Source organism: Bombina bombina, chromosome 4, assembly GCF_027579735.1.
Source record: "Bombina bombina isolate aBomBom1 chromosome 4, aBomBom1.pri, whole genome shotgun sequence".
Classification (NCBI taxonomy): Eukaryota; Metazoa; Chordata; class Amphibia; order Anura; family Bombinatoridae; genus Bombina; species Bombina bombina.
The window spans coordinates 294,448,828-294,462,573 of NC_069502.1; the positions used below are offsets into that span (position 1 = coordinate 294,448,828).

At 38.1% G+C, this 13,746-nt stretch overlaps 1 protein-coding gene across 1 annotated transcript in view; it reads left to right on the top strand.

Annotated features, from left to right (window-relative positions):
* The window catches only part of LOC128655353 (phospholipid scramblase family member 5-like), a 123,141-nt gene that overhangs the window by 60,282 nt on the left and 49,113 nt on the right, over window positions 1-13,746 (top strand). The window contains exon 5 of the mRNA XM_053709002.1: window positions 554-715. Within this exon, the coding sequence (XP_053564977.1) occupies window positions 554-715 (162 nt within the window). The remainder of the gene's footprint in view (window positions 1-553; window positions 716-13,746) is intronic.

The following is a 13,746-nucleotide window of genomic DNA, read 5'->3' on the forward strand; positions in this document are numbered from 1 at the left end:
TATATATATATATATATATAATGCTTAGTACATGGAACAGATGGAAGGAGCTTAGTTTTCACAAAAGACACAAAGAGAAACAGGTAAATTTGACAATAGAAGTAAAGTGTAATTTTTTTTTTTTTTTTTAAATAGTACACTTTTTTCTCAATCATGAAAGTTTAATTTTAACTTTATGTATCTTTTAAAAAAAAATCCTATTTAAGCACAAAGTGACATAGAGAGCATTAAGGACGCCTAACGCAGGAAACCAGAAAATGAGAGATGCACAGCATTCGCACATCTCTTAATAATTCTTTTATATGCATAATTAAACATTTTCCACAGCTGTGATGATGTTTGACACACAAGGAAGAAATCGCTAAACGCATTCTGTAATGTAGTTATCACTCAGGATGTATGTTTCTGTATAATTTCCAGTGACAACCTGTGCGTGTCAATGTTGCTCAGTATGCGTCTAATCTTCAGAATATAGGGACATGTCTTTTCAGTCACAGTTCTAAATTAAAAGCAATTTCTTGTATTAACACTAATTTTGCTATTTTCTTGTCAGCTGGAAGTACAATCTCCTCCTGGTACAACCATTGGCTTTATTGTCCAGAAATGGGATCCTCTTTTGCCAAAGTTCACAATTCAGAATGAAAGTAAAGAAGATGTATTGAAAGTAATTGGGCCATATCTGACATGCAGCTTTTTTGGAGATGTTGACTTTGAGGTGAGGCACCGTCATTAATGGGGCGCTGATAGTTCACAATGACTTAGTATATCTTTATTTAATGGAATTTATAAATCAAATACAGTTATTTATAAATGCCATCCAGTCTCTGTTTTACCATACAAATCCATATTAAAATCACGATTAGATGCATTTTTTATGTTATCTGTATGGCACACATGAACTAAAGCCCTATAGCTGTGAAAAACTGTCAAATGTATTCAGATAAGAGGCAGCCTTCAAGGGCTTAGAAATTAGCATATGAGCCTACCTAGGTTTAGCTTTAAACTAAGAATACCAAGAGAACAAAGCAAATTTGATGATAAAAGTAAATTGGGAAATTGTTTAACATTGCATGCCCTATCTGAATCAAAGTCTAATTTTGACTAGACTGTCCTTTTAAAAGGATATTAAAATAAATTTGAAAAACTTGTTCTATATGGCAGGAAATAGTGATGGCATCTAGTGCTTTTACAAATAGATAACATTCTTGCAAACCGGCTGCCATATACTTCTTTGGAAATGGACAGGCTCCTAAGCATACATCCCTGCTTTTCAACAAAAGATACCAAGTAAACAAAGAAAAAATTATAATTGAAGTAAATTAGAAAGTTGTTTACAATTGCATGGTCTATCTGAATCATGAAAGAAAAATATTGGGTTTCAAGTCCCTTTTTAAATAATGGATTACAATTAAAACTGAAAGAATTGGAAGTGCACTAAATTGGAAGAGAAAGTTTCATTTGTCTTGTTATTGTACACAACATTGTACTTTATGCAGTTAATTAATAGGTAAAACAAAATTAAAAATACAATTTTAGATCAGATATCACTTACAAAAATACACAATCAAAATAAATTAAAAAAAAACAATGTGTAATAGTTCACAAAGCATAAAGTCCTTAATAAAAGTGATTCACTGGTTCAGACAATCTTCTATTCACTAATACAAAACAGGAGAGACAATTGTGAAATCCTGTTAAACAAGTGGTTACAGGTAGGTCATTAAAATTGTACACTCTACAGAGCTGCAAATAAGCTCTATGTTTGTAAGGCACTATATCACTCCCTCCTTAGAAAAGTATAGTGCAACCGGATCTCTTTAAATTCTTTTATTACAATAAAACAGGACGGACATTAGCTCAGGGTATTAATGGATTGTTATTATACATCAACTGCTTATAACATATGTAAAGTAACTCCGTAACCACCGGCGCTATTCACAAACTGTTAGTGCTGTTAAAAAGACAGCCCCACCTTCCTGGTGACATATGTCCAAAGCTTCCATGACGTAGATTTCACCAAGTTAATTGGCGCCAGCTACAAACTTAGGCCTAGATTTGGAGTTTGGCGATAGATGGGCTGTTAACGCTACGCAGGCTTTTTTCTGGCCGCACCATAAAATTAACTCTGGTATCGAGAGTCCAAAAAAATGCTGCGTTAGGCTCCAAAAAAGGAGCGTAGAGCATTTTTACCGCAAATGCAACTCTCGATACCAGAGTTGCTTACGGACGCGGCCAGCCTCAAAAACGTGCTCGTGCACGATTCTCCCATAGGAAACAATGGGGCTGTTTGAGCTGAAAAAAAACCTAACACCTGCAAAAAAGCAGCGTTCAGCTCCTAACGCAGCCCCATTGTTTCCTATGGGGAAACACTTCCTACGTCTGCACCTAACACTCTAACATGTACCCCGAGTCTAAACACCCCTACCCTTACACTTATTAACCCCTAATCTGCCGCCCCCGCTATCGCTGACCCCTGCATTATATTATTAACCCCTAATCTTCCGCTCCGTAAACCGCCGCAACTTACATTGTCCCTATGTACCCCTAATCTGCTGCCCCTAACACCGCCGACCCCTATATTATATTTATTAACCCCTAACCTGCCCCCCACAACGTCGCCGCCAGCTACTTACAATAATTAACCCCTAATCTGCCGACCGCAAAGCGCCGCCACCTACGTTATCCTTATGTACCCCTAATCTGCTGCCCCTAACACCGCCGACCCCTATATTATATTTATTAACCCCTAATCTGCCCCCCTCAACGTCGCCGACACCTGCCTACACTTATTAACCCCTAATCTGCCGAGCGGACCTGAGCGCTACTATAATAAAGTTATTAACCCCTAATCCGCCTCACTAACCCTATCATAAATAGTATTAACCCCTAATCTGCCCTCCCTAACATCGGCGACACCTAACTTCAATTATTAACCCCTAATGTGACGACCGGAGCTCATCGCTACTATAATAAATGGATTAACCCCTAAAGCTAAGTCTAACCCTAACACTAACACCCCCCTAACTTAAATATAATTTACATCTAACGAAATTAATTAACTCTTATTAAATAAATTATTCCTATTTAAAGCTAAATACTTACCTGTAAAATAAATCCTAATATAGCTACAATTTAAATTATAATTATATTATAGCTATTTTAGGATTAATATTTATTTTACAGGCAACTTTGTAATTATTTTAACCAGGTACAATAGCTATTAAATAGTTAAGAACTATTTAATAGTTACCTAGTTAAAATAATAACAAAATTACCTGTAAAATAAGTCCTAACCTAAGTTATAATTAAACCTAACACTACCCTATCAATAAATTAATTAAATAAAATACCTACAATTACCTACAATAAAACCTAACACTACACTATCAATAAATAAATTAAATACAATTTCTACAAATAACTACAATTACATAAACTAACTAAAGTACAAAAAATAAAAAAGAACTAAGTTACAAAAAATAAAAAAATATTTACAAACATAAGAAAAATATTACAACAATTTTAAACTAATTACACCTACTCTAAGCCCCCTAATAAAATAACAAAGACCCCCAAAATAAAAAAATTCCCTACCCTATTCTAAATTAATAAATTTAAAAGCTCTTTTACCTATCCACTATCCAAGATGGCGTCCCTCGAATTCCGATTGGCTGATAGGATTCTATCAGCCAATCGGAATTAAGGTAGGAATATTCTGATTGGCTGATGGAATCAGCCAATCAGAATCAAGTTCAATCCGATTGGCTGATCCAATCAGCCAATCAGATTGAGCTCGCATTCTATTGGCTGTTCCGATCAGCCAATAGAATGCGAGCTTTATCTGATTGGCTGATTGGATCAGCCAATCGGATTGAACTTGATTCTGATTGGCTGATTCCATCAGCCAATCAGAATATTCCTACCTTAATTCCGATTGGCTGATAGAATCCTATCAGCCAATCGGAATTCGAGGGACGCCATCTTGGATGACGTCCCTTAAAGGAACCGTCATTCGTCGGGAGACGCCGGAAGAAGAGGATGGATCCGCGTCTGCTGCTTCAACATGGACCCGCTCCGCACCGGATGGAAGAAGATCGAAGATGCCGCTTGGATGAAGATGTTTGCCGGTCCGGATGTCCTCTTCTTGCCGGATAGGAGGAAGACTTTGGAGCCTCTTCTGGACCTCTTCAGCACCGGATGCCAGGACAGATCGGTGATACCTGTTGAGGTGAAGACAAGGTAGGAAGATCTTCAGGGGCTTAGTGTTAGGTTTATTTAAGGGGGGTTTGGGTTAGATTAGGGGTATGTGGGTGGTGGGTTGTAATGTTGGGGGGGGGGGGGTATTGTATGTTTTTTTTTTACAGGCAAAAGAGCTGATTTTCTTGGGGCATGCCCCACAAAGGGCCCTGTTCAGGGCTGGTAAGGTAAAAGAGCTTTTAAATTTATTAATTTAGAATAGGGTAGGGAATTTTTTTATTTTGGGGGTCTTTGTTATTTTATTAGGGGGCTTAGAGTAGGTGTAATTAGTTTAAAATTGTTGTAATATTTTTCTTATGTTTGTAAATATTTTTTTATTTTTTGTAACTTAGTTCTTTTTTATTTTTTGTACTTTAGTTAGTTTATGTAATTGTAGTTATTTGTAGAAATTGTATTTAATTTATTTATTGATAGTGTAGTGTTAGGTTTTATTGTAGGTAATTGTAGGTATTTTATTTAATTAATTTATTGATAGGGTAGTGTTAGGTTTAATTATAACTTAGGTTAGGACTTATTTTACAGGTAATTTTGTTATTATTTTAACTAGGTAACTATTAAATAGTTCTTAACTATTTAATAGCTATTGTACCTGGTTAAAATAATTACAAAGTTGCCTGTAAAATAAATATTAATCCTAAAATAGCTACAATGTAATTATAATTTATATTGTAGCTATATTAGGATTAATTTTACAGGTAAGTATTTAGCTTTAAATAGGAATAATTTATTTAATAAGAGTTAATTAATTTCGTTAGATTTAAATTATATTTAAGTTAGGGGGGTGTTAGTGTTAGGGTTAGACTTAGCTTTAGGGGTTAATCCATTTATTATAGTAGCGATGAGCTCCGGTCGTCAGATTAGGGGTTAATAATTGAAGTTAGGTGTCGGCGATGTTAGGGAGGGCAGATTAGGGGTTAATACTATTTATTATAGGGTTAGTGAGGCGGATTAGGGGTTAATAACTTTATTATAGTAGCGCTCAGGTCCGCTCGGCAGATTAGGGGTTAATAAGTGTAGGCAGGTGTCGGCGACGTTGAGGGGGGCAGATTAGGGGTTAATAAATATAATATAGGGGTCGGCGGTGTTAGGGGCAGCAGATTAGGGGTACATAAGGATAACGTAGGTGGAGGCGCTTTGCGGTCGGCAGATTAGGGGTTAATTATTGTAAGTAGCTTGCGGCGACGTTGTGGGGGGCAGGTTAGGGGTTAATAAATATAATACAGGGGTCGGCGGAGTTAGGGGCAGCAGATTAGGGGTACATAAGTATAACGTAGGTGGTGGTCGGCAGATTAGGGGTTAAAAAAATGTAATCGAGTTGCGGCGATGTGGGGGGACCTCAGTTTAGGGGTGCATAGGCAGTTTATGGGTGTTAGTGTACTTTAGGGTACAGTAGTTAAGAGCTTTATGAACCGGCGTTAGCCCAGAAAGCTCTTAACTCCTGCTTTTTTCCTGCGGCTGGAGTTTTGTCGTTAGAGCTCTAACGCTCACTTCAGAAACGACTCTAAATACCGGCGTTAGGAAGATCCCATTGAAAAGATAGGATACACAATTGACGTAAGGGGATCTGCGGTATGGAAAAGTCGCGGCAGAAAAGTGAGCGTTAGACCCTATTTTGAGTGACTCCAAATACCGGCGGTAGCCTAAAACCAGCGTTAGGAGCCTCTAACGCTGGTTTTCACGGCTAACGCCGAACTCTAAATCTAGGCCTTAGAGTTGAGTTGCAGCTCTGAAGATTGTGAGTACGATTTTAATGACCTACCTGTAACCACTTGTTTAACAGGATATCACCAATGTTTCTCCTCTTTTTCTTCTTTTCTTTTACCTGAAGATATGTCAGCAAAGAGAAGATTGTCTGTACCAATAAATCATTTTTATCAAGGACTATATCCTTTTTTGCACTATTACACATTGTTTATAATGTACCATAATGCTTAGCACTTAGGGGTTTCATTATATACTCAATTATACAGAGGAAACACACATTTTTTCTTTCATGATTCAGATAGAGTATGCAATTTCAAGCAACTATATAATTTACACACTCTGGGGTATATTTATGAAAGTGCGAGCGGACATGATACGATTTAGCATGATACGATGTCAGCTGCACATCGATAAATGCCGACAGCATACGCTGTCGCCATTTATTATTGCACCAGCAGTTCACCAGAACTGCTTGTGCAATACCGCCCCCTGCAGATTTGCGGCCAATGCCAATACCGCTAGCAGGGGGTGTCAATCAACCCGATGGTGGACAAGTTATCAAGCAGTGGTCTTTAGACCACTGCTTCATAACTTCTGTTTCCGGCGAACCTGAAGGCTCGCCGGAAACAAGGGGCATCAAGCTCCATTCAGAACTTGATAAATCGGCCCCATACTCACATATCCATAATTACATAACAGTCTTTCTTTCTCTCTTTCACACACACTCACACACAGACACTTACATACCCACACTCACACAACGGTCTCTCTCTTTCACATGCACTCACATGAACACTCACATATCTACATTTACATAACAGTCTCTCACACACACTCAGACACATACATACTTACACAACGGTCTCTCTTTTTCACATGTACATACTCACATATCCACATTTACATAAGTCTCTCTCTCACACACACAGACACTTACATACCTACAGTCACACAATCATCTCTTTCTCTCACCCACTGTCACACAGACAATCACCCACACTCACAAAACAGTATCTTTCTCACACACAAACACAAAAAACACCTATACTCAAATACCCACTGTAACGCTGCTCCTCCGCTCTGCTGTGGCCGTTACCACGAACGCAGGCAGTCCTCCTTCTGCTAGGATGCAGCAGTAAAATAGCAGCACGGTGATGACATCATCACCGCCCGCTCTGTTTTCCTATGTAAGTGCCTCAGTCTCTCTCACCTGTGCCCAAGTATAGGCGTTACTTCATGTTCTCCAGGGTGCTGTATTTCTGTTTTCTGGATTGCTATACTGATACTGAACTCTGCTTGTTTGACTACTCTGTTTGCCTTAATCCCTGAACTACTGGATTGCTATGCTGATACTTAACTCTGCTTGTTTGACTACTCTGCTTGCCTTAACCACTGAACTACTGGATTGCTATACTTTGCTGCTGAACTCTGCCAGTTCTTCCTGTCAGACTGTCCCGGTCCTTCTATTGGTTTACCCCTGAACTGTCATACTGCTGGATATCCTTTTGTTGCTGACTCCTGCCTGTTCCCGGTCCTTCTATTGGTTTACCCCTGAACTGCCATACTTCTGGATTACCTTCCTGTTGCCGCTGAGTACAGACCTGCCTGCTGCGAGTACTGCTTACCTCATTTTACAAACTCTCTCTCTACTCTGGGATATTTATCATTCCACTTGACACCGGGATAAGAAGACTACTGGCCAAGTTGGTCTGATAGTGGAATATCCCATCAGCATTACACCCACACAATGGTCTCTCTTTCACACACATTCACACACATTCACACACACACACATACTCACATACCCACACTCACATGACCTCTCTCTTACACACAAACTCACACATCATTCTCTCACACCTACACGCACAGAGACATACCGTCTAATGATTAAAATACATTTTATGCATTTTAACCCATGGCTACAAGTAACACAAATAAAGCAGTTTTATTTTCAACCTAGGTTGCCAGTAAAATACAGAGCAGTGGCTTGTAATCAATTTACACCAATAAAACACATATTTAACTCTTTTTTTGTACAAGTAACTTAATGTAGTGATGTAACCTTTCCTTGTTCTAGTGCCCTATATATCAACGATTTTTAATCAGTTTTGTGAAATTTAGCATATTCTAGGCTAGCGATGCAAGTCAGAATGATATGCGGATCTGAAAATAGAGAGAACAAATTTTTTTTTTGTTTTATTAATTATGCAAACATAATATATCTTTTTTTTTTTGCTGAATAGAATAAAATGACTAGTGATAACCTGTAAATATCCTAAAGTTCATAATTAATAGATGAATTTGTATTATCAGCATTTTGTTAAAAAAAAAAAAGAAAAACTGTTAAGATGATGCATAAATGCGAATACAATTACAATATTTTAGCAATACAGAGTTCATATTATGTATATGACTAGTGAGTGACATAAAAATAAATGTTGTAGATAATCTAAATGCTAGAGTAATATAACCTTTTACGGGATTATTTCCTTTTAATTGTATACATTTGGAAAAGGTGATTCAAATGTCAGGGGGGTAATCATAGTTCCATACACTCAGTCACTACAAGTTAACCTTTCTATCATTACTCTGTTAATATCCACTTTCAAAAGCATTAAATGTTTTATTATGAAACCATAAAGTTCAATGATTGAACCAGAATTTGTAGCAAATGCTATTATACTTTAATGTGAATATTACCATCTTTTTACCATTTAAATTGTGAAGTTTTGACAAGATTGTGCAGCCATAGTGTATGCCCAAATGGATCTCTCTTTATGAATGCCAGATTGTATCAATGAATTGGTCATTGAGAATAAACACATGTTTAAGTGTATTTATTTAGATTATATAAGATTTTTCTCCTTATGTTTCTATAAGGGAGACTGAAGATTCTTTTACAAATTTTTGAGAGCATACAAATTACAAATTTGCTTCCATTCCAATCCATGAAAATGCTTTTCCAATGCATATTGGATAGTTTATCATATACTATATTTATTTGAGCCCAAGCCAATCATTTTGACTCTGCTCTTCCAATCTATTAGAAAACTATTTTTCTTCTGTTTCTCAAAGGATTTTTGGACTTTAACACTAGAGCTATTGAAAACTCAACATTTTTTAATGGCTTTTTTCAATTTTCATATCTTCAGCATGCTCACTTAACATGTTAATAAAACAAATCCTTTGTTTTCATTGAACCAAACATTAAAATTGAACTTCAAATCACATTTTGAAACAATAAAATATGATAATCTAAATGATTGAAATGAGGTTAAAACATTTTAATAATATCAAAATTATATGTATTAATTAATTGACATTCATGTTATTGGTTCCATATAAAACCTGCATTCAAACATATTAAGCAGCCATTATTATTATTTAATTAATTGTCATATCTTACTTTCACTTTGGCTGTGAAAAAGCTGTTGGTGATCTCACTGAAAGATTTAAATCCAGGTAATTCTTTGGGATTCCCATCAATCCAATCATGTTCCCAAATTGAGGACATTTTTGGGAACGTGAGCGTTGGTGTGACCTAAAGATTTTTAGCATTAAAGTGATATTGACTTGAAAAAAGAAGATGTCGTACCCTCATGCCATTTCTACTCCAGGGTTGAACACACTCATTGATTAGAGACTTATATGTTGCTCACTATTGGCTCATTGGACCGTGTCTAGCTCAGGATTGGCAGTGCATTAACACTCCAGAGATTAGAGCATTTTCCTATTTTCACTTTATGCCCCTTTACATATAACAGAATATTGTACTATATAGTTGAAGTTCTGTGAATTACAAGCGATTGATAAACCATAGCATTTTTATCGTACAAAGGGTTTGATCACAATCTATCTTCAAAAAAAGAACACTTTTCATTTCAAGCAATCACAATAGTCTTTTTTTTTTTTGGTTGTTTCCCAGTGTGTTTTTCTATAATTAAAATAGATCATAAATTTTCTAGCCAATCACAATCCATTTTCTTAATACATTTTGACATCTGTATGCTGCACACGTGCAAGACACTCTGAAATAGGTAAAGACAAAATTCTAGAGGTGTATTTGTTTACACGATCCTGATTCATTAAGACTCTATTCATGGCTATTGTATCGACCATCTTCAATGGACAGGACACACATTTGCATATGTATATGTATTAAATATGTGATATCCTATAAAGATAAGGGTATCTTCAGGAAAAGACATAAAAATGGAAATCAGAACCCGAACATCTAGAAATGGTGTGCAGCAATCACTTTCTGTAAATGTTTGTTTCTAATTCACGCTCACATTGTCACTTTCAGTACAGGCGTCTTCATTAACAGGATTTAAAATGGATTGCACTTTCATGACCAGGCTTTATGATTGGGATTTCAAAAGGAACTGCTCCTTTATGAATGCAATCTCTCATAGAATCACACCTTTATGACCGCAAGGACAAAACCTGTTCACGGCAGTGCTGCTTGCAGTTCTTGTGGCTACATTATTGAAATCCTTGTCAAAAAGACAGTCTAACTGTGAACAACTGTCAAAATGCATTGAGATAAGATGTGGCCTTCAACAACTTAGAAATTACCGTATGAGCCTACCTAGGTTTAGCTTTTAACAAAAAACAAAACCAAGAAAACAAAGCAAATTTGATGATAAAATTATATTAGAAAGTTGTTTAAAATCGTATGCCCTATCTAAATCATGATAGTTTAATTATTTTGACTTGACTGTCCCTTTAAATATATATTTCTATATATATCTGATAATGTTAATGTAAAATAGATATCTATACTTATATATCTATAGGAATAGATATATAGGTATATATAGAAATATGTATTTACATTAAAAAGTACATTATCCTGTAAGTGAAGAACATTGAAATTAAATATGTGCAGTAAATATACAGTAATATCCATACAGTATTTACACACATCTTTATACATATAGTATATATGTATAATGAAGTCCAAGTACTCACGAGATTTACAATCAAAAGCTTTTTTATTAGTGACGTTTCAGGGATATTCTGAATACCCTACCTAAGATTCAGTATATTCCTGAAACATCACTAATAGACAAGCCTTTGATTGTAAATCCTGTGAGTGCTTAGACTTTATTATAGTACGTTTCGCTATAGCACCCAGGCTGTTGAACCACAGACAAGGCGGATTCACAGCTTCTTTAGATTATATATGTGTGTGTGTGTTTTATTTACTGGTATATATATATATATATATATATATATATATATATATATATATATATATATATATATATATATATACACACACACACATACACATATATATATATATATATATATATATATATATATACACATATATACATACACACACACATATATATATATATATATATATATATACACACACACATATATATATATATATATATATATATATACACACACACACATATATATATATATATATATATATATACACACACACACACACATATATACATATAGGGCTTTTTTGTGGGGCTACTCACCAGGACGCCCACCTCTGCCAACTCATAAGAGGTAATATTTGTAATCATCATGTAAATACTCTAGTTTTCATAAGAGGGGGCTACAAAATACATCAAACATTGAAAATGATATTGTTCATTTGCTTTTCTCAAAGTTACTTAGCAGAATATAACAATTGTAATGGAAGCATCCGTTACTTTTGTACTTGGAGAGGAATGCAGGCTAGCCTTCTCCCCACCGACTATGGACCCTGGAACTTGAGGGGATTCTATGATTTGGGAGGCGGGTGTCCAGGGTACATTTGGAGTACTTTTATCCTGGATTCAGGTTTACACCGTTTCCATGAATTCCCAGAGACTCTAAGAACTGAAGGGCCTTGAAGATTCCTGTGCTTTGTTGGAGTATAAGGTGACAGCCCAATCCCCCCCACTAGACTCAGAATAATTGAGCTAATTGAAATCTCCTGCTCTAATGCTGGGACCCGCTGTTGTTATCTAGTCTAGTTGTGAAGTGTCTGTTATTGTGTGAGTCATCCATTGTTCTCTTGTAAGTCAGGGTGTGATTAGAATCTTGTTTAACTAACCATTGTCTGAAGTTTGTCTCATTGTATAATATTTGTTTCTATTGATTATGTAGTAACTACCCCCATTTGTTGGAAATGTATAAAAGCTGTGTTTTCTGTGCAATAAAGCAGTTCCTATTTTGACCCTCAATCATTCAGTCTTGGCTAATGTTCTTGGGGGTAGCTATAACAACTAGCAGTGGCCGTTATTCTAATAGCAGGTGGGAGGAAGCTGACTTTAGCGGGTATACCCAGTCTGGGGCACCGAGACCCGCTACAATTGGTGGCAGCGGTGGGATCTGCTTCCTCCTTACGGAGCAGTTCCAAAATACCAGTGGGACCTCGATGGAAATGGAGGCTGAAATCCAGTGGAGATTGCAGGCAGCGCTGGCCCAGTTTGATGGCCCTGTCTTGGCAGAGGGCAAACTGGCCTGGAAGGATATGTTTCGATGGAAATTCTGGAACGAGGCTCTCCAGTTCGAACAGGACTACCAGGGGAAGTCCCTTCCTACTCCAGAGAAGCAATACTGGCTCCAGATGGATCTCGGGAGGAATAGATGGCTGAATTGGTCCAGACAGAGATGGAGGTAGATGAAGGGTACCGGGCACTGCGGTGGTATGTGGCCCAGGTGTGTCCGGAGATGGAGACGGATGATGTGTGTCCGGAGATGGAGACGGGCTATGACTATGGTGGCCCAGGATTGCTATTTGAAAGTCTCACACAGGACCCCCACTGCGGCAGTGCAGCAGAGTGGCATCAGGAGGGACATACTGGAACACAGAGAGCTGAGGCTGAACCTTACAGAAGTACCCAGACTGAGAGACGATCTTTATTACCTAGCTGCCCACGAGTGGGAGCTAGAAAAGGCATATAAAAGGCAGTTAGATCTCGTTCAGCAGCATGCCTCAGAGCCTGAAGAGGGCTATGGTGCAGCGATTAAGGATTTATTGGACTTTTCCTCAGAGGAGTGGCAACCGGTAATGAGCTACCATGAGCTGCTAGACCATGATCAGCAGCCTGGCCCTGAGCTTGCCACATCAGTAGAAGCGCTGGCAACAGGGCAGGACACCAATGGCCTCTGGCCAGCACCTGTGATATCTCTGGAGTCCCAGGGAGAGGAGGTAGTAGATTTCTCTACACAGCCACATGCTCCAGAGATTGATAATTTAATAGACTTTTCCTCTGAGGAGGGACAGACCGGTGAGCCTCCAGCAGAAGAGATGGCCATAGGGCAGAGCACCCCTGGCCTCTGCCCAGCACCTGCAGCAGCTCCAGGAAACCAGGGAGAGGAGGTAGACGACCTCTCTCCACAGCAGCAGAGTCAGTTCCAGGGAGAGGAGGCAGCTGACCTCTCTCCCCAGCAGCAGAACCAGTTCCAGGGAGAGGAGGTAACTGACCTCTCTCCCCAGTGGCTAAACCAGTTCCATGGATAGGAAGTAGCCTTCCTCTCTCCACAGCGACATAGCCATTTCCAGGGAGAGGAGGTAGCCAAACTTTCTCCCCAACTGCAGAGCCAGTTCCAGGAAGGGGAGGTAGCTGACCTATCTCCCCAGCAACAGAGCGGTTTCCAGGAAGAGGAGGTAGTCGACCTCTCTCCACAGCAGCAGAGCTGCTGGGAGAGGAGGTAGCCAACCTCTCTCCCCAGCAGCAGAACCAGTTCCAGGGAGAGGAGGTAGATGACCTCTCTCCACAGCGGCAGAGCCAGTTCCAGGGAGAGGAGGTAGCCGAC